Genomic DNA, 27,505 nt, shown 5'->3' with positions numbered 1-27,505 from the left:
GAGGAAAAGAATCTTCGATTGAGCTAAAAGAAACTTTAGGAGATTACCGTGCTTTCAAATTGTTTTTTAAGTTCATTGTACTTCAAAGCATTCAGAAATGCCATTGTCAATGCAGTAGGAAAATTTAGTTGGATTTCAACCTGGAAGATTTAGTTTGGAATGTGCTACCTTCTACAACTCATCAAACAATATTCTGAATTTTACAGTATAGATACCAAGTCATCATTTATTCCAAATTAACTTTTTATCTGGTGCTTCTGGCTTTTATTAAAAAAAAAAAAGACAGTTTAAGTTTTACAAGGTGATTTGGAGGCTACTTTTCATATCAAGAAAAACTTCAGAAAATATATCACATTGAAGTCACGAGCAAGAATTCTGCTGATTTTACTGGGTACAGGATCAAAACTATAATTAGTTTCAATGCATCTTTTTCTGTCTTTCAATTTGAACTTCCCAATGCTCACAATCAGATGAGACTGATACAATAACCTGGATTATGATATGCCACAGAACTCAAAGAAAGGCAGAGAGAAGGAAGGGAAATGTAGCAGTAAAAGGCCAAGAACTATAGAAAATGGAGGAGGTGGAAGCAGGAAGAAAAAAGTGTTTGATAAGCAAATTTCTGGAATAAAACTCTGATAATTTTAGATACCAATAAAGATAAAGTATTGGCACTTTCAGGACACTAAATTTCAGTAACATATGTACAGATATTTTCATTAAGTATTAGTTTAATTTTTGTTTGACTTACTGTAAATGGTATGTTAGCACTAATTAGTTTAGTTCAAATGTTTACATGAGAATCTAATGAATCGAAATCTGATATATGAAGTATAAATACAATTTTAGCATTTTTAATCACAATAGGCTCTTAGGCAACATGCTCTATTTAATTCCATATTTTAAAAATATATGGATTAGAATAGAAAAACTAAAATATACACACTAAAAATTACCTAATTCAAAAGCTGGACTGATGCCACATGTAAAAAATAATGCCAATTAGGAGTGGTAACTTTTATTTTCGTCATTAAAAAAACAGACAAAAAACACTCCTGCTAAATCTAGTGAGTAGACTAAGAGACAACCAAAACCTCTAGTTAAAAGAAACCTAGACATAGTATTTAAAATGTTTGCAGTTTTACTGGTATTTCAGATAAAAATCAAGAAAAAACATAAATGTAAGATCCACATGCCAGTTAAGTCTGGAAAGTGCAAATGCTCATGGCCTTCGTTTGAAATGGACCAGATTAGTCTGTATTCTCCAGTGCTGGTTGGCATACTTTAAAGTTAGGTAATATAACACTCACAAGTTACCTTCAAGACAGAAAAATTATAAGAAAAGTCGTGCTAGTGACACAGAATAGACATTCTGTAATCACAATACACACTGAATACGTTAGGATCATGCTTTGTAAGTACTAATAGGTATAGAATAAAATTAGGAAGATTTGGGCTTGTAAGCATAAACATATATAGACATATATAAGAGCACATCCATACATTCTCACACACTCTCACACACACACACACACAAAATTTGAAAATTACGATGTATGACAATGTCGTTATTGTGAACAAACATTACTCTTAACAAAGGTAATGTTATCCCAAGCACATCTACTTTACAGTTTAAAAATAAAAAAAAGTGTTTCCCTAGTGACTAAAGTATTAAATTACTTACCTGTAAGTACTGTTCTCCAAAGACAAACATCCTGTAAGATCCACTCTATGTCTAATATCTCCAGAAGGCAGATATTGCTAGGGCTTTCCAAGATTCTGAAATGGCTCCCTCCTCCACCCAAGATTAAGGTAGCAGCTTTGAGTTTCAATCTAAGTAATCTGAAAATTCTTCCTGTTTGCTTGTCAGGATTTGGTCTTTGACTAAGTCAATGTATATTACAAAGTTACATATCGAGCGTCAGAGTCTAGCTTCTACCCTGGAAGTGAGGTCTGGGGGGAGGAGTAATGCTTTAGTGGTATGCTTTAGGAAGATTTCTGGATGAACCATCCACAGATCCTCTTGAGGCTCCTGAGGCATGCACACTGCAAAGCCTGCTCTACCACTTTCTCATCTGGTATGGTGTGTGCGCATTCCTAGTACCCTACCGGATCTGTTATATGGTCTGGAGAAAAGATGGGGCCAGGTCCCGATCTTTTACACCAACCAACAGTGGAACTACAAGAGAGCAATGTTTGCACATCCAACAGAATTTAGCATTGTACCTATAAGGGTGCACAAGGGAGAAGGCCTTTTGTGCCCCCATCCCTTTGCCCATCTGTTATAAGCTGGGGACAATCCAGACATAAGAATGTATGTGTGGAGTCTGAGACCATTGGAGAGCTCAACATCTTTTAAGGATGTATTATTTGGAGGTGTGATAATAGTGCTGAAGCCATCTATACTATCATCCCTAACAGAGTAATATTTGCTAATACCTGCTTGCCCTGTTTTAGTCTATTCTTTCATAACATTTTTCTTTCTCTGAGTAAGACTGCTTTGATCTGAGCAGAATGTAAGCAGGAGCAATAAAAACTGGAATTTTTGAATGATATTTAGAAGACGTTTTGGATAATTCATTACCCAGTCTTGTGACTGAACTGTGGCCCTTCCTCAGTTCCTCCTTTCTGAAGCTTTGCAGTCCCAAAGGAGGGCAGGGAGTACAGTACATCCCACTAGAAATAAGGTAAGAGGGGTGGAAAGAAGTAACTAAGGGTGGGGACATATGAGAAGGGGAGAATATAACAGACAGGAAAAAGAAAAAGAGGGGTTTGACGTGATGTCCAGGATACTAGTAGCTACTTAAATCAATGTACTGAGGTTCAATAGTGAGGTACATACCTACATGGATTTATTGATCTTGACTTAAGATACAACCCTTGGTTTATAGTGGCTGATGTACAAGGGGCCTACAACATTAGCTTCCTCAATGGCTAGAAGTCAGCCAGTGCCACCCCAAAAGTGAATGATTTTGCATGGCTTCAATTTTATTACAAACTTTTATGTATGTTTTGTAGATGATATATACTCCTACAAGGACTCAACTGCCTTGCGCCAAGATGTTTTGAAATTCCAGAAATTGTTGAGAGCATTTTCCCGATATCTGTCCACATTCATGTGGTGATATACAGGGAAGAGTTATCTTTAACAATAAGTAAATATATTCACTGATGGGAGACTACAAGAAAAAACTGAAGTTCCTAAACTGGACAAAATAAATGGTGGTGTCACCCAATTCAATCATAAAATTAGCTTCCTTAAAACCACAGATTTTATTTATTCTTTTGTGAAATGGCTACTTTATCCACTTAAAACAAAGCAGAGCTCCACCAAACTCAAGCAGAATGTTCATTCATACAATTGTGCATAAGAACTGGATCCTTCAGAAAAGCTCATGCTGTATTCTCTACATAGTAAATACCTGTGTTTTAAGTATGTATTTTAGATGCACTAGATGAATGAAGATACGAAAAGACATGATGCACACACACAGAGAACTATATTGAGTTCATATAACATAATAAGAAGAAAAAACTCTACTCTAAAAAATATCTGAACGTGTTCTGTTATAAAATACTTAGCTCAAAGTTCCTTCTTACCAGACAACTAGAGTTTCAGAACTGATCTTGGGATGTGTTGAGCACCTACAACCTCCTACTGCAGTCAATGAGAAGTGTAGATTTTCAGCACCTTCCAGGATCAGACCCTCAACTCTCAACAAAAGTTACTGTAAAGTACTATGTACGACTATAAGAATGAATTAGCTAACAACAGGCAATGCTCCAGAGTGTAGTAAAAATTACTTCACCTACATTTATGTTACTACTCCTCGGATCAAAGACTTTACTTTTTAAAAAGTGGATACCTGCGGTCCATCTCTGGCTTCATAGAAGTCACCCACTCCTATTTTTGCACTGAAGCTGAAATTGTCCCTTGAGATATCCATTATTCCATTTCTGCTGAGATACTGAAAAAATCACATATTTTTCCACTTCAGGTTTTAAATAATTACAACCCAGCTTTGATGTACAGCTAACATCAGGAGTCAAATGTTTTGCATATTCTATCAAGGGGATATGTATCTATAGGAAGTCAATTTAGAAACAGGTTAAGGTACATTAGGCTCTCATCACAGGACATTTTGTATCAAAGAACTTTATTTGAGGAAGAAGTGCACTTCTTTATTGTAAGCATGCTTACCGTACCAGAAAGAATATACATTTTAATAAGTATGTACCTTTACTACTTCAGGATACTGTCTCAGTTTCTTTCCACATGGTGCGTAATATGCTACTTCTCCTTGAAGGCGACCACCAAAATTTCTTATTCGTGTTTCTCTTTGCCAGCTATAGTAATAATAATATAGGAGTGTGTTAACACTCGTTTCTTGAACTAGTTTATAAAAATTTATTAATTTCACATTAGAGTTAAGAGACAAATATCTAAAGTGTGACTATGGTCAAAAATGTGAGTAGGCAAAAATGGCATTACATCAGGTTACTTTATCAACTATAGGTTTACTTTTTATACCTTTTAGCACTGTAGTGCCCGCATAGTTCTTAGAAAGTGAGCTGGATTCTATTCCGGCTCCTGAATTATTAACAGAACTGCTAATGAAATTTCAGATGCAAAACAATTAAGCAACACAGCTTTATATTTTCAACTAAATACATTTGATTTGCAAGTAATTGAGAGACAACACCCACGAAGGCTGGAATTTTCAAAGGGAACAAAAAGTGTCACTGAAAGTCAATGAAGTGCTAAGTGCCTGATTCCCCTTTGAAAATTCCATGTCAATTTCTACAATGCAATTTTTTTTAAAAACAAGTGACCATTCTTCTAGGAAACACTAAATGCAATCACTTTCCAAACACTATTCACGTAAATATAAAACATACCCATACTCAAGAGGAATACGCAACTCTCGTTCGTCTGTTACTCTTCGCCTTTTTGAAGTACCTTAAATAGAGTTTAATTGATTAACATTGGAAACCAACAAAATGACAGAGAATCAGTTTACTAAAAATATGTTTTCCATTACTCAGATCCCCAAACCAGAAGAGCAAATACATTTTATCCATCATGTATATGATAACACCAATTGAATGAAAATTATTTGTACTCTACTTTTTTGGAGGTACTTTTTCAACTAGGCTCTCTCCAGTGAAAGACTTCTAAGTTGTGAGTAAAACAAAACTCAGTCATAATACTGCAAAGTCCATTGCCCACTTTGCCTCTTTCTGACATTATATGGAGGGTTTAAAAACAATTTTGGTTACCCTCTCACATAAGAATTTTTTTCATTTTTCTTGATCCAAGATTTGGAAATGGCAGGGTTCTGCTTAGTAATTCCAAACCTTCAAAACAGAGCAGGAAAATCTAAGTGTGACTAACTAAAGGCAGAAAGCAGAACTCTGCACGCAAAAGCAGCAACACAAACCTTACAAATCTAAGTCCAAATTTTCCAATATTGGCCTTTATTTCTTGAGCTGCTTAAGTTTGATTGTCAGAGAGTTAAAGACTAGCTCCTTGCTTAACCCTACTTGAAGGGGCAGCAGGATATCAGCTATATATGCAGATCTTCATAAAGATGTGTTTATCAAGAATAAAAGGGATCTTAGATCCTCTATTAAAGATGTAACGTCACTGGACTGGGAAGTGAAAGAATAAAGCTATTAGAAAGGCCATATTTCTTTAAAAGTTTACTTTCACAGAATAGCTACATGCTCAAATTATCCTGGGTATTAAATTCCAGGAAGGAGAGCCTTGACCTATAGTAAAGAAGCCTTCCGTCTTGGGATCTCTCTTTAGATGAGCTAGAAACTGGAGAAGGTGGGATGGCTTGGGTGGAAATTCAGGTACCTCCTTCTCTGCAGTATGCAGTGAAAAGTGGGAATTCTTGAAAAAAGGACACTGCTTTCTAAGAGTGTGGATTTTTGATGCAAGTAAACTAAACACAAAGGAGCAGTGGAGACTGGATACAGGAAGGCAAGGGCATACAAATTTTTTTAGGTGATTTACTGTTCTGACTAATGATATGATGGACACAAAATAACCTTTGATTTAAGATTAGTGGATCTGAGTAGGCAGAAAGTGTTGTACCATATACTAAAGAAAATATTTAACATATAATGCACATCATATAAAAACAAACAAAATACAGACAAACATGGAAACGCCAATTTTTTGCATGGTGTGTGAACTTGTTATTAAATAAAACTAGTGCTAGCCAATCAGACTGCTGAAGAGCAATATAAAGTTCAGGGGATCGGAATTCAGGTTATTCATAAGATACAGTAAATCTTTATAAACTGTAAAACCAATAAGCTTGCATCTAAAGAAAGAGAAAAACAAAAATAGGTCATTTCAAAGCCAGTCTGGTTAACAGCAGCAGACAACTTTTCATTAACGGTTTTGCAAGCAACCCTTATTTCACTGAACTAATATAAGGATAACTAATTTCTGATTCAAAATCCCTATTTAAAAAACAAAAGAAAAAAAAACCATTTTCATGTGAAGTAAGTAGCACTTTGCTAACCCAGGCTAGCAGCCAGGACACCCATTTGATAATTATTGAATATTATGAATTAGCAAGTAAGGGAAGGACCATTAGCCAAAAAAAAAAAAAAAAAATCAAGGATAATGCTCACCAGGTGTACTTAAATTTATACTTAAAGTGTACTTATTTAAACATGCTTCATAAATGTATAATAAAGTTGTGAATTTTGCAAATATAATTAAACTTTTGTAATACTACAACTTACTACAATGAATATGCTTGTTGAAGGGTGGTGAGATGTGCAGTTTATAATATGTGGATTGGCAAGGTTCTACTGTAACTAGAATAGAAAAATACTACTGCCTAGATTTTATACCACAGAACTCAGAGTGTTAGAAAGGAAGTCAGTACCATTATTCCCATTCTGCAGATGGAAAATGTGAGGCACAAAGAGATGAAGTGATTTGTCCGAAGTTCAGAACAGAACCCAGAGCCCTCCTGAGCACCCATCTGGTGCTCTATCCACCAAAACTCACATTGCCTCCAAGAATGCTTACAGAGAGCAATGATCATCCAGAGATGTTTTGAATATAAATGTCCCAAATTGACCTTAGCATCCAGGTCCTGATCCTGAAAGGTGTGGAGTATCCACAACTCTATTTGACTTCAGTGGAAGTTGCAGGTGATCAGCACCTCTAAGGATCAGGCAAAGGAGAGGAAGGTCAGTATCCAATCGCAACACTGTACGTTATGGAAACTATTATCTTGATTATGTTTTTTAAAGTACATTTACGAGCCATGTTTCTCAGATGCTACCCTTAGTTATATAAAAGACATTAAGATACCACAGTGTGTACTTGGAGTAAGTGTAGAAGAAGGCGTCCCAAGAAAAACTGGTGACTGGGATTCAGGACATAAGGCAGCAGGAGCAGAGGTTGGAGTCTTTACTACTTGGAGATTAAGTGGTGTAGAGTGAGCTGTGAGACTGATGGAAGAGCTTTTCACAGAGGATGTTGTTTTATTCAGTTTCAGTGATGTTTTCTCTCCCTCTGTATCTGTATCAGATTCATCTTGATCTTTGTCATCCTCATCATCATCTTCAGACCCTTCTGTATCTGACTCTGAATTACTGTCAGACTCTGTGGGAAAACAGTAACAAGTACAGGTTAAAACTGGACAACCAACAGCACACTGAAGCTTGTGCATTGTAGCTTCTTGTCATTCTAGCATTCCTCAAGTCTGTGGATACATTAATCAAGAAGTGTTTTAAAAGGATGCCTTTTAGTCTCATTAGAAGATCATCGTGAATTTACCCAAACTTTAACATGACTAGAACCAGTACAGAATAAAGTAACTCAAGAAGTTGTGGGAAATGTGTTTCTTCATACAAAATTTAGAATAAAATCTTTAAATTTTTTATATAGAAAGGTCAAACAATAACCTGATTGACTATCATCAGAATCCTCATCATCTTCATCTTCATCATCATCTTCATCGTCGTCGTCATCATCCTCTTCATTTGAATCATCAGAGTCTTTACTACTAGGAATGTCTGAATCTGTTCCTCTAAATTGTTCCACTAAAGATTTCGAAGAATGAAGGTGATGCTGTCTTTTTACTGCTGTTATTGCATTATTGCTGACTGCTTTTTCCTTTCCCAGACCAGATAACACAGGAGAGGTAGAGGGCATAACAGATGTCCGGTTTCCAGATGTCTTTTTCCCACATGTACTTACATTTCCTGGTGAAGAAAAGGGGGCACTGCTAGAAGTAGCTATGTTTTCATTTATCTTGGGCTGGGATTTGGATTTGGTTGTAAGTGCTAGAGGCGCTTCCTGGATGACACTCTGAATAACTCCATTAGGTTGGTGATTAGTTAAAAGTGCATTTGTCAAGAATGGATTAGAATGATTGTTTTCTAGAGATGTGTGTTTTTGATGAGCTAGTAAACTAGAGGTTGGTTTTGGACTTGACAAAGCTGTGATAATCTTCTTCAGGTTCTTAGATGATTCTTGTTTCTTTAATTGTGCTGGGAATGTCTGTTTGTACTGTTCCTGTAGAAACAGAGAGGCAACAAAATTTAAAAATAGCACAGGGCAAATAATATTTGTTTAGCCTTCACCATCTGCATCCACAAAAAGTACTTTTAGTAGGTGAGAGGAAAGGTGGCTAGCAAGCTGGGCAGATGAGTAGGTATCAGGACTTCTAGACTCTTCCTAGATTTTGCATGATAAATCAAGTAAAGAAAGATGGCTGACCCAGGGATTCAAGTTACTAAGGTGATGGGAGTATTCATGCAAGCTTTTGAAGCTTCTTCAATCTGGAGAACTAGTTTCACTCTTACTACCTGATACAATCAGAACTGGAAACTGAGAGCTTACCACTTATGAAATCAAATCAATAGGAAAAAACAATTATCTGAAACAGGACATGCCCAGTGTACTGTTTAAGATTTTCATGGCAATTAAAGTAAAAATCCTGTTTTTCTTGGTGACACACAGTAGAAGTCATACAAGTGGATGCAAATCAAATTGTTAGGTAATTCATAAATCTTAAATAAGACAAACATAACACTGAATACAAAATAGTAATGGCTACTAAAAACAGGAGACTAAAAGAAGGTGGCTGGAATAGCAAAATTTGACACAGGAATCAATGCGAACATATGAACCAGTGGGATTATTCCAAAATGTTATGCTAGAAAACCAGGTTCCTAGTTATCTAGACCAGCAGTGGCTGAAAATGCTCACAGGCAGCATAATTATCCCTTAGTCAGGGAAACAAAGCAGCTCTTGAAGTCACTCAACAGCAACCCTTTTGGAGCGCATGAAGCAGCACTGACAGGCTACAAAGGGAATCCCATTCCATCCATTTTAACCAGTATTAATAAATCCTTATCAGGGTATTCAAAAGTTCATGCAGACCTTATACTGTATTTATTTTCAAGGCTCTGTTAAGGGCAATGAGAATACCCCACCTTCCCTAGGGGAAAATAATCAATGAAAATATATAAGCAATATTTATACACTAATGAGAATCCATGATTATATACTAGAAATGGAAAGTAAAACGACATTAAGCATTTGACTGAAACCATGAGAAGTAAAAGAAAAAATGCTCAGGCCGGACTGTCCCACAGGAGTACATTTTCAACGCGGTGCATTGATTTTTAGCCACTCAACTCCTTAATAGATGCTGCATGACAAATTCCCCCCTTTTTTTTTTTCTTTCTTTGTCAGCATGTAATGCAACAAATAGGGAAGTTTATAACCTTCACAGTCCAGCAAATTGAAGGCCTTCCAGATGCACTTATACTGTTTAATTTCTCCTATTTCCCCCATATATTATAAAATATTATAGTATTTCAGATTTCTCAGAATTCTGAGATGCCAAGATGTAGGATATGAAAAAAAATATTGCCTTACTTTTCTTAGGTCTGGTCTACACTACAAACCTATACTGGCATAACTACGTTGCTCAGGGGTGTGAAAAATCCATACCCTTGAGTGATGTAGTTATACTGACCTAAACGCCCGTGTAGATAGCACTATGTTGGTGGGAGAGCTTCTCCCGCCAATATAGCTACTGCCTCTCGGGGAGGTGGATTACCTATGCCGACGGGAGAGCTCTCTCTCTTGGGCATAGAGTGTCTTCATTAAAGCACTGCAGCTGTGCCAATGCAGCATTTTAAGTGTACACTTCCCTTAGGTCAACTTTAAGCATGGCCTTAAAACACCTTTCTATTGTTTTATTATTAGCATTACTGTCTTTTTCCCCCCTCTCTAAAGGTCAATGTTCCAAAGCCCTACTGGAGCTCGAAGAATCTCCCATGTTCTTACCTTTACTAATTTTTCAAGGGTCCCCCAATGCAAAAATCCAACCCAATGATTAAGGACTGGAGACTGCTCCCAAGAAGGCCAAACATTTTCTGGGCTGTCTTCAGAAAATATCAACGTCATAGCCCCCATTAGTTTAGAGCAATGATTTCAGGTGAGATTCATGCTCCTAATGATAATGTGCCACCTTACCCTTGTATTGCTGCCTTAGTGCTAGGTTATGATGCCCCTCTTTTACACTGGGGAGCCCTCAGACGAGTAGTCTCACTGGAATCAATGGCTACTTGGGCAACTAAGGGCCAGATTTGTGAAGGTATGCGGGGCCTAAAATATAGATAAGTGACTAGTGGGATTTTTAAAGCACCTTCACCACTAACTTCTATTGATATCAATGGGGGCTGGAATTTTTTAAAGCTACTAGACATCTAACTCCCACAGATATCAATAGAAGTTAGTGGCCTACATGCTTTAAAAATCCCACTTGGCACCTATCTACATCTCTAGGCACCTGAATACCTTTAAAAAAATCTGGCCCTAGGAGTTTATCAGCATGAGCACTGGTTCCACAATATGGGCCATAATGACTCACTGTAAACTTTGTTTGACACTTTCACTGGCATTCTACTAACTTTCAGTGGACTTGTAGTAGACCAGTGTCTTCACAGTATGAGACTAATCATCGCTGAAACCAAGTATGTTCTGAGAAGCAACTATTGTGGATAGTCACGAACATGTGAGGCTATGAGTTGATTTTTCCAAGATAGTCTCAGAATACTAAAAGGCACTGGTAATTTACACTAAACACTCAGTAACATTAAACTTTTACCTAAGGCTTAAGATTAGCTGTTCTAAAAGACAACCCAGATAGCTTTAAAAGTGATTTTAGTGCTCAACTACTCACATAACCTTAACTAACACCATTCAAAAGTCCACATAGGTTTTTTAAAACTATGCTAAGATTAAATCCTGTGTACATTAAAACAACAAATATAACTCTCCTCCAAAATCAGGATTCTATAACAAAGCACTTGAGAAACATAATACTATAATTTGTTAAGATGGACATACATATAGACACTGTAGCTGTAGAACAAAGTCAAGTATTGCTAAGCCAGTAATTTCTGCTCACCCGTTTTGACTTTATATCACTGGTCAAAGGGCTAGATTCTTCAGAGGTATTTTTATTCCCTGCTTTCAGTAGATCAGGAGAAGGAACTATCAGTTTTAAATAAGTTTCCTTTTTGGCTTGATTTACCAAAGACAAAGGTTTCACATTGGGCACCAATCCCGTAGACTGTATTACACTTGTGTGTTTGTTCACAGATTCCTCCTTTGCCTGAGAGCTTTGGAAAATAAAGGGAAGTTGCTGTGACAAAACCTGAGGCTGCTTCTGCTGGGACTGGAATGATGAGGGAGTCTGGGAATCAGACACAAGAGGTATCTGCTGGTGTGTTCTCTTTTCCTGGGACTTTTCGTGTGTTTTTTGTCCATCTGCTTTCATATCTGTTACACCACTATGCATTAGCACCTGTAAAATGTATTTTACAAAATTGTATAAATTAAACTAGACCATTAAATATTTAAAATGACAAAAATAATTTTATATTAATCCTCAAAGCAACTACAATTTCCTCAAAACAAGGTAACAGTAATTTATTTTAAATATAACCTTACAGTATATTTAATTGCTTTTCCCCATGTCAAGACAACATTTAACAAAAACAATGCCAAAAATCAGTTGTTTTGAAATGTATTCTTGATTATAAACCTAATGGAATGGAAAATTTCTTACCTGATAATTTCCTTTCTTCTAGCAACATCCCACACCATTCTGAAATGTATGGGCTATTCCCAGGGGCATGCACAGGAATAAAAATTTGGCCGCTTTTAGTGGGGCATGTTCTGCGTCCCCTCCCCTGCCCCCCGGTAGCCCTGGGGAAGACGGCTCTCCCCCCATCCCCACGGCCAGAGGAGCTGTCAGTTCTCACCCTGGCCCTGCGTCTAGTTGTCAGCTCCTGTCCTGGCCAGAGGAATTTGTTCTTCCTGCTCCAGCAGAGTTCTTGCCCCTGCCAATTATTGGGGGAGGTGGGGTGCCCTTCTTCTGCACACCCCTGGCTATTGCCCTTCTGTCTGCAGTTTCCTGAGGTAGTTCAAAACTGCAACAGCCTCTGTGCTAGCCATGCCCCCTTCTCCACCCTGCTGCCAGATGATTCATTTAAAAAAATGAGTAAAAACTTCACAGAATACATTTAGTAACAATAAACCAACCAACAAAACTATGTACAGTAGGCTATGGTCTACAAGCATAACTATCAAAATTAAACAATCTCCCTTGGCTGAGAAGGCATCCAGGGAGTTTAAAATTGAGGGAGATACTGTAGCAGAAAAAAAATCATCAGGTAAGAAATTTACCATTCCGCAAGCCCAGCGGTATCCCACAATTCTGATTATATGAGAAGCAGTGAGCAGCCTCAGAAGTAGAGAGGGATAAGAGATACAGAATGAGATAGGGAAGAGCTCCCACAATCAATTGGCAATAATATTACTGAATCACTGCCTGCAGCACTTTCCGGCCAAGGGAGGCTTCTGCAGAGGACATGAAGTCCACTTTGTAGAGTCTAATAAAGATGTTAACCAGCGATGACCACTTTACTGCCCTGCAAATCTCTTGTGGTAGAAGCACAAGCTTTTTCCACCCACAAAGTTGCCACAGATCTTGTGGAGTGTGCCTTGATTGACTCTGGAACAGGAGCACCTGACACCTTGCATGCCTCTATGATGCTCTGTTTGATCCATCTAGCTAATGATAACTTGGATACCAAGTCCTTGACACTTCAGATGAAAAGTGACAAACAAGTTGCCCGATCTATATCAGTGCTCTTATCTAAAGTGTGCAACAGCATTTCTGTTAAGTGCTGTGGCTTTGGTCAGAATGAAGGCATAGAAAGACTAATTCACCTGAGGCAAGAATGAATCTGGGATACTTAGCACCACTTTGTTGTCATGGAACACACAGTGGGGCTCCTGCCTAGATAAAGCTACCAGATTCAGAAATTCATCTAGCAAATATAATGGTGACCAGAAAACAAATTTCAATGGCTAGGTAAAATGGAGATATTGATGTCAGTGGCTCAAAAAATCTGTGGTTTAGGGCTTTTAACACCAGTGGTAGGTTCCACTTAGGAAAGACAAGTTTAACTACAGGTTTAGTCAGTCTGACTGCTCTGAGAAATCTGGATATGTGAGATTTTCTGTCAAGGATTTTGTAAACAGGACACTATGTTGACACCTGGCACTACTGTGGTGGGCTGAAGTCCCTTGTCTACATCTTCCTAAAGAAAGTCCAGGATAACTGGGATACTAGGATCCTTGGGATTTTTGCTGTGTTCTTGACACCATGAACTAAATCTAGTCCAGTAGGAGGAGTAGGCCTTTAGTGTTGAAGCTTGGCTGGAGAGGAGTACAGTTCCAATCACTCTGGAAGATCACCTCAGTGCAGCTAATGCTTTCCTTTCAATAACCGTGCTGTGAGTTGTAGACTGTCTGGATGAAGAAATGGCCCTGGGTAAACAATACCTGGTCTTACTGGTCGTTGCAGTGGGGGGTTCCAACTTCAGTTCTATCAGGTTAAAAAAATATGTTTCTTTGGCTAGTGTGGAACTACCTCTATTACCTTTGCTTCTTCTCAGCTTATCTTCTAGATCTCCTTTCCTAGAAGTGGACAGGGTGGGAATGCATATTGCAGGACTTGTGGCCATCTGTGAGAAAGAGCATTCATTTCCAGGGATTTGGGGTCTGCTTCCCTTGTGAAATACTTAGACTGCTTTGTGTTCTTGTGACTGGTAAATAGGATAACTACCAGAAGGCTGAACTTCTGCAGAGTGAGGATATCCTGATTCAAGCACCATTCTGAGTTGCTGACTGTGGCTCCTATACATAAAACAAAGAGGCCCCATAGCTGTGGACACTGAACTATGATTGGCCTTGAATACTTTACCAACATGGATATCAGGTTCTGGGTCTTGTGGACTTTGTCCAGTGATAGGTAGACCTTTGCCACAGAAGTGTCTATTTCCACTGCCAGGTGAACTCTCTTTGTGGAGGGAGTCAAGGAGCTCTTCTCGCTGTTTATCACAAATCTGTGTGCTTGAAGCAGTTCCAGAATCCAGATTGTGGCACTGTGTGCTACTGCTTGGGTCAAAGTCCTGATCAACATGTTGTCTAGGAAGGAATACAGGTGAAGGTCCTGAGACCTGCATCATGGTAAAGACCTTGGGGGACAATGAGATGTTGAATGGGAGCATTTGGTACTGGTATTGGGCCATGATGCATGCAAATCTCAGCAGTCTACAGTGGCATGATGTATGGGAACATCTGCTAGATCTACAAAACAAAGAAAGTCCCCTTGAGACAGGATGCTACCAATGAAGTCAAGGTGGCATCTCGTTTTCTTCATCCACTTGCTGAGCTGCTTGAAATCCATAACAGCTCTGAATACCACCCACACCCATAAGCCCAATGTTCTTCTGGACAATGAATAAAATCAAGTGTAGTCCTAAGAATCTTTCTTCTGAGGAAACCCTATTGGTCCTATGTTCAGGAGATTTGAGAATTAATTTAATACCATCTTACATTTGATGAAGTCACTCAAACTGGGGGATTAACTGAAGAAGGGATGGGGTGGGGCCCTTAGTTTGAGGGATTACCTGTATATTCAATACATCTCTCACCCACTCGCTTGTGGTTGATCAAGACCATTCTTCTGTGAAGTGATAAATTCTGCGTTTAGATGCAGTTCTGGGTGGCTGCACATTCATTCGATGTCATGATGGGCTCTTAGAAGCAGTGGATCCATCTCTGGATTATTCACCCAATCCCCAATTCCAGGGTTTTCCCTTATACAGCTGTCGTTTTTCCTCTGGTACTTTTGTAAGGAGGATGGATGAAAGATGCGTTTTTGTCAGTTGCTGAGTTTGTAGTCACTTCTCAGAGCACTGGGTGGGGTGGGGAGAATTTGTTTGAGTTTGGCAGCAATTTCTGCCACTATGTTATCTAGTTTTCCCCCAAAGAGGAGAGAGCCTGTGACTTGAGATGAGTGTAGAATATGTTTGAAATGAGCACCAACCTTCCAGAGGCCTCTGGCTGCTGAGCTGGATGCCATGGCCCTGGCTGAAAATCTCCTTGTATCCATTGTAGCATCTGCCACAAAAGCTGTTGCTAGGGATATTTTCTTCAGTGTACACTGGAATTCAGGATGGTCTCTGTCCTTCATGGCCTTCAGGTCATCTAGCCAGGACACCATGGTTTCTGCAAAGCATGCAGCTACCACAGATCCTCTCCGGGTGGGCAACAAAGCTTCAAAGTTCCTTCTCCATCTTTCTATTAGTTGGATCTTTGGGGAAGAAATCCCCTGCAGATAGCACTATATACTTTTTGCTAAAGATGCCACTGCAACACTGGCCTTTGGTATATCTGTAATGGCATTTTTTGGTTTTTGCACTTTGTAAAACCCAAGTACATTCCTGCTAGTGCCTTTACTCTTATGAGGGGTTTCCCATTCCTCTTAGATCACATTCTAGAAGAATGTCTCAGGTTCTGATTAGAAGACAGGTATTTGACTTTAGGCTTGCCCTCTGGCACCTGCTCAGGTTGGATCTGGATCATGGCTGCAACCTTTCTGCACATGACTTCAAACATTTTAGGGAGAAAAAAAACCTCTCTTATATTCTTTCCCTGTCTGGCTCAGAGACTGAATCTGAGCCCTCCCCCCTTCCTTGGTAAAGATGGAAGCACCTGAGTCAGAGGACAAATACCTCTTCTTTTTCTTTTAATATTTTCTCTTTTATTTTTTTGCTCTTTTTGCATTTTTTAAGCCCTTTTGGCCCTCTTTGCAGATGTTGCCATTCAGCTGTGGCTAGGACTGATCTTTTACAGCTTGCTTTATGCAGTGTCTTGAGTCCTCCAGATAAGTCTTCCTCAATGTCCTCCCCCTCAGGGTCCCATTCTCCCAACCCAACGTTTCATTGCCAGAGCTCCCTGATTCTAGCTGGGAAGAAAGGGATCTGAGTACAAGCCCTGCTTCTCTCCCTAGGAAACTTAGGGGGAGATCTTGAGCCCCTTACAGGTTTTTTCTTTCTGATCCTGTTCTGCCCTGGGACTTGCCCCCTGGCCTGACTGGTTGAAGTCCTCCTTGTCACTGGAGTGTCTCCCCGCTCTGCTCTGCATCTACAGATTGGGCTTTTTCACATTCCAAAGAGTCCAAGTCCAAAGAGTAAAAGCTGCCTTGCAGACCACCACTTGGATTTAGCTTGGTGTTTGCATGACAGCTCTGCCATGTCTGGGGCGGGGCAGAAGACTCCTACCAGGAAGTGCTGAAGTGCCAGTGCCGGGTGGCTGAGACCACCCCACTGCTCAATAGCTGATACAGAGGAGGAAAAAGAAAGAAAGGCTGCTAACTTTTGCTACTGTCAGAAAAAAAGGAGATAAAATAATAACCTAGCAAAGTAAAGTTGGGAGCAAAGTGAACCCCCACTTGACTGCTGCCACAGAGGCAGAAGATCTGGCAGCAGGCTGGATAAGGGGATGAGGTTAACACAAGCTGTGCTACAGCTTTGAACTGCCTTCAGAAACTTCAGACAAGAGGGGAATATGCATCAAAATTGTGGGAACAGAAAACTGACATTCCCACCCTGCTTTACTGGAACTGGGAAGGATAATGGGTACACTAAGAAAAGAGCAGCTGTGAACAGAATGCAGTGTCCATGGTGACAGACAGTTCAACTAAACTTTACAGCACAAAAAGTACTTAATTTGTCTTTACATTTTTAATATATTTTCCAGTTTATAATAAAAATAACTTCTAGGAAATGCCTGCCCTGAAGGTTAACAACTAGCTGAGTTAAGGGCGCATTTTAACCTGGGCATTAAAGTCCTCAAGCAAGTCATTAACTCCAAGCAAATGTCTTTTCCTGCCAGGCATTAATGCCTCAGCTGATACAAATCTAAGTTTAAATTTTTCAAGAGTAAGTTTCAGTAACAAGATTGCTAGCCTTACAATCACTAGCATACCTTGTTCTTGTTTTTATGTTGTGCTTCATTCTCTGAATCAGAATCATCTTCTTCACTTTCTTCAATGCTTTGATCTTCCTCCTCCTCCTCCTCCTCCTCCTCCTCCTCATCTTCCTCTAGATCATCCGAGTCACTACTACTAATGCCTTCACTTGAGGTGTCCGAAGAGGAGCCTGAATCACTATCACTATTGCTGGAGCTTTCTACTGCTTTCTTTCTTGGTTTCTAGAAGGAAGATAAAAACTTTATTAATGGTTAATCTTTAATTTGTTACATCACCCATCTCATCCTGACATGGTCTTGTCAGTCTTGACTAACATTATCAGCAATCCTCTAACACCCCTTATTCTCCTGATATTCTTCGGAAGGAAGAAAGAGGAACTAGAAAATGAATAAAATTAACCACATCTATCAAGGAGACACCATTGACATTTTGGAGACCTGTATCCCACTGAATGCGAGAACACACAATCTCTTTTTTTTTTTTTTTTTTTTTTTTTTTTTTTTAAGGACACCATGAGAGATTCTTTGTGTAATTGCAAAATTCAGGCCTAGAGAACTGGTGACCACACAGAGAATGTGTGTTCTAGCAAGCCTGAAAACAATAAAACCTACAATAATCCTACTAAAGAATATTATATATTAGCTCCATCAAGGTATTTCAATAATAGCATTGTGACAATTTGCTTAATCTGTCTTTGTACAACATATGAATTTTGTTTGATATTGTGTTCCCTCTATATTTGACAGTGTCAGACTGCAAACTCCATTTTGAACAAGGATCTGGCTGCCTTCTCACTTCGAGGTTGGACTGAAATGCCAAGGGGTGCTGACACAGGGGGCAATGGAGCCTACAAGTCTTTCTTTAAAAGAGACAGTAGTTAAGGGCTATTAACTAATGAATAGACCTGGCCCAGACAGAATAATAAGATGGATGAAGCCTGGGAGAAGCCAGTTGGCACCAACATCTTTGCAGGGACTTGGTGTTTGGAGAGCAAAAAATCCACAACAAAGGACAGAACAAAGGAATCATGTGTTGATGGTAGGACATGTAAACTCTAAGGACTCACAGAGCAGGGACAGGAAGGTTTGAGTAGGACAGAGGGGGCATGATTTCAAAGCAGGGGAGTCCAGGGTCTATGCAAGGTCAAAGGAAGCAAACTGACCTGGAGTGGAGAGAGAAAAACTTATTCCATGATTTGGAAGACAAGTCATATGTGGGAGCAGGGATCCTGGACTACTCAGAGTTTTTTGTCCAAGCCCAAAGAACTGTTTATTGGTGTGTTATTTTATCTAGATCTATGGATTTCTCATGCTATCTAAGTAAAGAGTAATTCTGTTTGGAAACCCTTACAAAGCCAGTGTGTTCACTTTTCAGTAACAGTGAAGAATTAAACTCAGAGTGCTCATGCAGTTGGAGTTCTTGGAGAGGGTGTGCTTGAGCTACTGGGAAGTCTGAGGGGTCAGCACTGATTCTCGGAGCTTAAGGTAGTTGGGTCATTTGGTCCCATTTCCATGAAGGGGCAAATGCCCAGTAAATATGTCAAAGAGGCCCAGAGGAGAAACAGTGTTGCAGCTTACTGAGACCCAGGTAAGCTTAAAGCACACAGGTCCAGCAGATTGGGACACCTCACAGCAGCTTGGTGATTGCCCAGCAGAAGGAGTTCTGCTAGGCCTGTATGTGACAGGCACATTCATTTGAAGTAAATTTATCTTGAAATACTATGAAGTTACATGTTATGTCCACCAATATAGAGGTTCCTGGTTTTGGAAAGAAAGGGACAGAGGAGTTAAACAGCCTCTTGAAAGCAAGGATGAGATGTGTAAACTGGATACGGACAGATACATAGAGCAGCAAAGAGGTTGGAGTGGGAAATGAGATGTGGTCAGACCAGTAGGAAAGAAAAACAATTTACACTACAGTATGCAGACACACTGAAGAGCAGAACATCAAGGTGTCTGACAAGAACAAGGTAACAATGCTAATGGGAATTTCTCAGAAAGCATATTTAGAAAGAATTTTCTTCATTTACTTTTAAAAGGACTATATCAGAGGTTTGGTATACTGTAGTTAAGTGGTTTTGTTTTGTTTATCATGGATACTGAATAGTATTCACATTATTGAAGCAATAGGAGCCTAAAAAGAATGGAGAATTTTCAACATTTGTTTTGAGAGGATTGATTGGAATTAATTGTATGGACTGCAAGCCATATTTATGATACACCTGTGCTGAATTTACAGGCGGGTGGAGCTATTTGCCATTTGCAATAGTTATTAAACACATCATTTGGAACAAAAGAAGTTTTCATTATTGTCAATCATGGTGTTTGCATTTCTATTATGGGATTGTCAAGACTGGTCTGCCCGCTTCAGTAGCTGTAGGGCTTTTGCCATGTGACTTTGCTTTACCCTATATGCAACACTGTGACTCATGATATTTAAAACACCATAAAATGGATGCTTTATATCCTATGCAGTTGGGTTTCCATGGAGCTGCACCTGCATACTCAAGGTCAGAATCTGGTACTAGATATTTAGTGATAGGTCCTCTTTATATCATCATATTTAAATGTCTTTATCTTCCTTTCAAATATTAGACAGAGATGTAGGATATGTTTTCATGAAAGTTAAAGTCATAAAATGAAACAGAATACCATGATTTCCAAGCAATACATTGAGCAGAACTTCCTAAAATCAGATATTTAGGACAGCATTTAAAATGGGTGTTTTACCACACCATGATATTTACCTCTACTGTGATACTGTATTTACAATACGTCTGTAGGTAGAATAAGAATCACCCAAGACAGTGCAATACATTTAACTGCTACAAATAGTAAATGCCCAGTTTTTAATGACGCCCACTGTATGTATGTTTATGACATCAGCTTCTTAAGCAACTTGAGATCCAGCACACTGATGCTGACAACCAACTTGAATATATTTATCAGTGACACTCTGAGTTAGTTTCCCAGACCTGAAGACGAGCTCTGTGTATGCTTGAAAGCTTGTTTCTCTCACCAACAGAAGTTGGCCCAATAAAAGGTACTACCTCACCCATCTTGTCATGCTACAAAACAGTCAGGAGAAAAAAGTTTGAGAGTGGATCCATCTCGACTTGCTAGGGTTCACCTCCACCAGTTAACATGTAAACGTTACAGCTTGCTCTGTGTAAACTAGAGTTCTAAATCATATGAACTACCTCGTTTTAAAAAGCACATCTTTTCATACTGCAGACAAGGCCATAGGGAAGTGATCGCACTAAGAAGAGGGATCTGGAATGCTCTTATGGATAATATAGCAGTAAGTTTTTGCACACAGATGAGATAGAAGCATGACTGACAGGGGAAGATAATTAAACATGCTCCAGTTCTTGGTTCTGAGAGTTTGAGTATGATAAAAACAATAGATGAAAGTAAAGGAGGAGCATGGAGTATATTCTATGTACAGCAAGCAGACTCTCCAGTAAGAGAGGTAGCTGATTTTTGCATAAAAAGCTCAATATTCTGCCACCAAATGTCTATGGACAGTGTGGGAACCTGACTGCACTGTGTATTACTGTTGTAGTCATGAAAGTTTCAGCTTGTAGGCTAGTGGGGCCCCTTTTGAAATGGGTAAAACCCAATAAAAGGTTAGACTAGTCACATTTCTACCCAAGGGACACCAATTTAGTAACTAAAAGGAGAAAGAGCAATGTGTGGGGTGATGTGAGTGCATTTAGAGCGGATAGAAAAGGGTAAGTTTGACCAAGGAGTTTCTGCAGAAGACAGGACAAAAAATAAAGCAGCTAAAGCTATGCAGACAAATGGATGGAGAAGAAACAAACAAATAAATAGTCTGCAAGAAAGAGAAATTGCAGGGAAAAACATCCTCTATAAAAGGAAAATGTAAAACAAAAAGCAAACACTCATAGGATGTCTCTAAAATACCTTCTGACAAGAAAAGCAAAACAAAATAGAGGAAAGAAGTACATCCATACAGTAGTGACTTTTGCATGATGATCTTATCAGAAATATACTAGAGAAGACTACAGAGAGATTTAGATTTGCCAAAATATTGGTCAGAACAGCTACATTGTGAAGGAATATGCAAAAGAAGATTTAGAAGTAGTTAATATAAAAAAGTTCTTTCAGGGAACACAGAAGATATAGAATAATAAATATATGAAATTAAAGAACCAAATTCTATTCTGACTAGCAATCCCATTGACTTCAATAAGACTCAAGGGTAAGCGTGGAGCAGAATCTGACCCTAAGCAAACAAGCTATGTTATTTGAATTAGGCTAGATTGGCTGTGTTAACAAAATATTTCAATTGCTCAGCAAGAGGCCATCTAGATTGAATGGAATGAATAAATCCAACAAACAGCTTTTTCTCCTGCAAGATATTGCTTGGTGGGGTGATGCGATGAAGTAGTTTCAATACTTGTCATAAAGTGGTATTGAAGTGTATTAATCAAATACAGCTGAAAGGCCCAAAAGTGAATGTTACAGGTCTAGAGAGTGAGGGATGTGGTGCAAGTGTATTAAGCTGCCTTTGCAAATCCTGAATCCTGTGACCAGCGAGCGACAACCTGACCTGGCACAAGGCCAAAGAGTTGTTCTCTCTCACACCAGATGCCCATGGACCCAAGGGACTTCACATAAACTGAAGATCAGGTAGCAGCTCCCTGGTTTTACCTTCTTTTCCTTAGCAATCCTCCCCACACCGGGTGTCTGCCGGCCCTGCCCAACCCAACCGAGAAATTCCTGTATGTCAGGGGAACCCTGAGTAGACTGCTAGCCAGTTTTAAATGTTTCATGCTGCTGGAGCATTCTGGCCCTGAATTTATACTATGCAGTCTATTTCTTACACTCAGTTGAAAGGTGGAAGAAGCTTAAAGGGAAGAGAACTAAAGTATATTGAGCTGCCACCTTTTAATCCTTTGGGCAGAACAATATAGTTATGATCATATAGTAGTATGAAACTGTTTACTTACAATTTGGGAAACTAGAAAAGGAGCAATTTTAGCCTTAGTGATGAGTAATTCTGAGATCATTTGAGATAAAGATATGGGAGGAGAGTTCGCCAGCTGTCACCATTCTGTTATGTTTATATTTAAGAGCATAACAAGACAAAGAAATATTCATTTTCAGAAGAAATTCTACAAGAATGCAAGTAGGATTGTAATAAACAAAGGGTACATCTACAATGCAAAACAAAAATCAAAACAAAACAAAAAAACCCGCGGCGGCAAGTTTCAGAGATTGGATCCATTGATTTGGACTCAAATAGCAATGCAGATGTTTCTGCTAGAGTTCAGCTTTTTGGAACATCCCACCCACCCACCAGATTTCAGAGCCCAGTCTTCAACCCAACTGAGAACATTTACACTGCTGTTTAGTCCAGTAGCACAAGCCCCATGAGCTTGAGTCAGTTGACACAGTCTGAGCTCTGGTCTACGCTTACCTGGAGATTCGGTGGCAGTCGACAGGAGTTACGCAAACTACGCAGAGTAGCTTGTGTAACTCACGTCGACTGCTCTGCTTCCCTGCTGCGTGCTGTCTACACCGCGCTGTGCCAACAGGAACAGCGTTCCTGTCGACGCAGCGTTACGCTACTTGAGGGGGTGATTTACCAGCGTCGACTTCCTGATCGATTGAGCGGGTCTACACTGACCGCTCAATCGATCCAGAAAGATCGATCTGGCGGCGGCGAATTTGCCACCATCAGTATAGACATGGCCTCAGACTCACTGCTGCAGGGTTGTGATTTTTTTGCAGTGTAGATGTACCCAAAGACGTAGAGCAACAGAGACAACACAATAGGGAACTGAAAACCGCTCTAAAGAATGAAAATGTAATGACTTAGTGTTATCCTTGTTACCTTTCAATACCATCAGGAGATAAAAACCTAGTGTGGATGAACAAGAAAATGCAAATTCATTATTTAAGAAGGACATATGCTCAGATTAATGTCAGTTGCAGAAGAGGACTGTAACCAGAGAATGAAGTTAAAGAAATGGAAAAACAGTACTAAAAAAATTAAAACCAGAAGATTTGGAAGACAACAGAGACATAGGTAAATAAATTGTTTTAAAATAGATTAATAGATCAATAAATTAGGGATTATAGTCTCTCATAGATAGTAAGAAAAATTAGAAAGAGAGGTAGACCATGTTATAAAATAAATTGCATCTTGTGTTTCAAAACACAGCAATAAGAAACAACATTTCCAAGAGGAGCAACAAAAAACTGAAAGTTGACTAAATGTATGTCTAAAACACTGCATATCCTTATTTACCTCTACTCTTGTCCTGTTCTGTGTTTACTCATCTGTCCTTACTAGTACTATAAGCTGTTCACAGCATGGAGCTTGGGTTTCCCAAGCCACACAAAAAATATAAGATTAAAAACATAGTGCTTTGCTGCTCCATACTACATTCTCAAGATCTTACACAAGACTGTATCTAGAAAAATTCTAATTAACATTTTCAGGACTAACTGTGAGTATCTTAGGTAGATTGCTGAGTATAAACATCAACTCTACTTAGAAAATTCTGACTAAAGTTCACATTTAATTTATTTCACTAAGAGTATTTGGAACAAGGATCGACTAGACCACTGCAATGGGAAGAGGCAAGAAAGACTCTCACAAAAAGTATCAGAAATGAATGCAATTCTATCCTGTGACATTTAATCTAGTTATTGGCAGCTGGTACTGTCCAAGTGCCTTCCTTTCTAACCACAAGGAGATTGAGTTCTAGCCTCCAGTTTCCAGGAAACTGGACATAAGTAACTTGGGACTCAGTGCAGCAAAGTACTTAAACACATGCCTAACAAAGCATATGAATAGTCCTACTGACTTTAATGGAATTACAGTACTCGTGCTTAAAGTTAGGCATGTGCTTAAGTATTTTGCTGAATTGGGGCCATTTATAGTACTTCTGTTACTTCACAGATAGGAAAAATATGTGAATCTTTTCTCAACGTGCCAGAATGTTCTTTTTGCTATGAAATTCAATGTGTGACCCACTATGACGCTAATCTAGTCTAGTTAGTGGAACCTACACATAAAGCTCTACTGCTGGCTTTTAGTTAATGGGCATAATCAACTGGTGAAAGGTGAGAGATCTTGCATTAATGAAAAAGGAAATCTCAAGACATTGGCCCCGGGGATAAAACACTGTATAATATAATTTTCATTGCAGACAGTGGAGTTTTAAAGGCCAATACTATAGTCTTACATCTTTTGCCATGAATCAACAGCTTTTTTTAGGTTACTTACCTTATCTTTGATTTTGTCAGCTCTGGTATCCAAAAGCTGGTTTTTGTTTTGTTCCTGGTTACATTTGCGACTTCCCACTCCTGAGGTTATAGCCTTTGCCTGTCCTGCAGAGCTTGCAGTGGTAGTGAGTAATACAGATGTGTTGACACCAGACACTGATGTTGCACTGTTCCCATTTACTGATCCATTCACACCTTCCAAAAAAAAATTTTTAAACTGTGTTTTACAGAATCACAGACATCAAGCAGTCACTTCTGTGGTGAGTTATGGTCATATTAGCCTACCTGTAGCAAGTGGTCAGAATTTTCAGATAAAGACATTTAAATCCTACAATATACTGTCCTGTAAAACACTGCCACCCCAGGAAAAGGATAATTTGGGGTATGCGGTTGTTTTTGTTTTTAGGAAAACACAACAATACCAATAAGGAGACATAGAAGACTGGTTTGAATATTTTGTAGCTTTCTGTCAAAAATGAAGAATTGTCTATTTTCAACAATAAACTCCGAGTTTAGCCAGAAAAATGTAATTTACTTTGCTGCAAAATAAAGAGCTTAAAAATATACATTTTGCTAAGCCTCTACAAGGATGAATCCCTTCATATCTTATAAGCAAAGACAGAAGTGTGCATAAGAAACTGCATCTGCAGCTTGCTGTTGTACAAGGCCTGTTGGGAAGTGTTGAGATATAAATGAAGAAAAAGTTAAAAACCACACAAGAATTTCATTTGAAATAACCATAGATTTTAGTTTTACAAATTAGGTTTCAAAAACTAAGTTTTTCAAGAGGTAATCCTTGACACACACAGAGCTTCCCATTCTTGGGTTCTCAAATCTTGAGCATGCAGACTTGCAAACATGGAAAAGGATGCCAAAAATTTCCTGACAATTGCCCATCTGTCAAGATCTCAACTAAAAGCCTAACTGGTATAAAATTATAATATATAGAGAGAGAATATGTGATGGCAATGGATAAACGTTTTATTGGTGTGAATTTGGGATGACTGCAGTTAGAAATCTGAAGTCCATGTCCAAATGCTGCACCTTCATCTGTTTTAAAGAGCTGGCACTTAGCGAGCACATGCTTGCATGACTAAAGCACAAGTCCTGAACTCAGCATCAGGCCCAAATAACTTGGCTTGATGACGCACAGGATGATATGCAGGGGAAGGGTTCTCTCTCACCACCACCACCCCGAGTGACCTGGGGAACCGAGTTGAAAATCAGGAACATATGTAAAATGATGAGATCCTGTGGCTCTGCCCCTCCTTCCCCTGCATGCCGCCGCCCAGGTTGTAGGCACATCCTGAACAGTCCTCCACAGCAACCATGTAGTGGAATTATATTCACTACAGGTGACTGGATATGGACTTACATATCAACCTTCTCCTTCAAAAACAAATCTGCTATCTATACTCAGTATGCATTGCCCTAGATATATAATCATAGAAAAACAAGAAATCAAAAATATATAACTTAGAAATGGTATTCAGTGATTAAAGCTCACACTTAGATGTCTGATGCCCCATTACCAAAATAAACTCGTATTGAATTGTTTAGATATGGCAAAGATGATGATGATGATGATGAATTCAAAGCAAAACTCATGCACACTTCGAGGAACAGATGGCATAGACTCAGGCTTGTTTTATTCATGTTACAACTTCAGCTGTTACCTTTTTCTAAACCACCTCGACTATTTTTTCCTGTAGTTCTTGAATGGAATGAAGTGGAATCATGATTCTGGGCAGGAGGAGCAAATAGTGGTGGAATCCCCAGAAGAGGCGGAAAAAAAGCAGCCCCTGTACGTGTGTGCACATCTGTTCGCCACCATTCTGTACCTCAAAGAAGAAAAAGGAAAGAAACAAACAGTTATCCCACTCTTTTTTTTTTAATTTTCATCTAATGAAGCACCTGTGTGCAATTTACAGCAGATCCACAGAACAAATTCCGCCTATTTTAAAGTGGGGTTAGGATTTACCAAAAGTGCCTAAGTGACTTAGAAGTACAAGTGTCACTGACTTTCTTTGGGACTTATGCTCGTAAGTCATTTAAGAGCTTTTGAAAATGACACCCTAAATTTTTATTTATTCCCGTTTTGAAAACATATACCTAAAACATAAGTTGCAATACTGAGGTGATCGCACCAAAATTATGTTGCTACTCTTGAGAACACCATCAGTCTGGATACGATTCTGTCACAGATTCCGGGACTTTCCGGGACCTTTGTGACTTTCTCTGGGGCAGGGCTGAAGCAGCTGTCAGCCCCAGGGCTGCCAGAGCAGCAGGCTCCCTGAATTTTTGTTAATTGCCAGTGACCCATCCATGACTTTTACTAAAAATAACCATGACAAATTCTTAACCTTAACCATCAGGAAACACAGGTCACTTTTGTGTTCTCATCATACACCATGTGAAGAGTTAGAGAGTCCATGAGGTGCAGCCGAGAACTCCCAGGCCAAGGAGACAAGATACTAAGGTGACTTTATGTCAGCGTTGCACCTTCCCAATTTTGATCTACTCTGGGTTCTCTATCGTAAATTGAACATCTCTGGAGACCTCTCTAAGTTAAGATAGCCTCCCTGGGGCTGCCCTATGGTACAAAATGCTGCGAGGAACCTACAACTCTGACCAAACCCTAACCCAGCTTTCCCCCTACATCACTGAAAAGGAGTCCTCAAAGGGTCATCTTTTAGCTGTTTTTTTTTTGTTTTTTTTTTGTTTTTTTTAAAACAGAGTGTACAAGGGAGGATCCTCCCACAGCCAGAAACAGGGGCTGTCAAGACTCCTTTATGCCACTCTTGCACTTTTACACAACATAAAGAGGCCGGAGTA

At 39.1% G+C, this 27,505-nt stretch overlaps 1 protein-coding gene across 16 annotated transcripts in view; it reads right to left on the bottom strand.

The window, feature by feature from the left end:
- BAZ2B (bromodomain adjacent to zinc finger domain 2B) overlaps positions 1 to 27,505 on the bottom strand; it is a 242,880-nt gene that overhangs the window by 86,892 nt on the left and 128,483 nt on the right. For 11 of the 16 annotated variants that reach the window (XM_067549392.1, XM_067549391.1, XM_067549400.1 and 8 more), the window contains 8 exons: positions 26,347 to 26,511; positions 24,672 to 24,865; positions 17,405 to 17,629; positions 11,466 to 11,864; positions 7,942 to 8,554; positions 7,346 to 7,639; positions 4,900 to 4,960; positions 4,239 to 4,347 (listed from right to left, as the gene is read on the bottom strand). In XM_067549392.1, coding sequence (XP_067405493.1) covers positions 4,239 to 4,347; positions 4,900 to 4,960; positions 7,346 to 7,639; positions 7,942 to 8,554; positions 11,466 to 11,864; positions 17,405 to 17,629; positions 24,672 to 24,865; positions 26,347 to 26,511 — 2,060 coding nt within the window. Of the gene's footprint in view, positions 1 to 3,866; positions 3,969 to 4,238; positions 4,348 to 4,899; positions 4,961 to 7,345; positions 7,640 to 7,941; positions 8,555 to 11,465; positions 11,865 to 17,404; positions 17,630 to 24,671; positions 24,866 to 26,346; positions 26,512 to 27,505 lie in introns of all 16 variants that reach the window. The other 5 variants (XM_067549397.1, XM_067549404.1, XM_067549406.1 and 2 more) reach the window with 3 other exon arrangements.

The sequence above is a fragment of the Emydura macquarii genome, unplaced genomic scaffold (assembly GCF_026122565.2).
Source record: "Emydura macquarii macquarii isolate MOO-44397 ecotype Brisbane River unplaced genomic scaffold, CSIRO-AGI_Emac_v2 contig_1253, whole genome shotgun sequence".
In the NCBI taxonomy this organism is placed as follows: Eukaryota; Metazoa; Chordata; order Testudines; family Chelidae; genus Emydura; species Emydura macquarii.
This window is presented reverse-complemented; position numbering and strand designations above follow the sequence as displayed.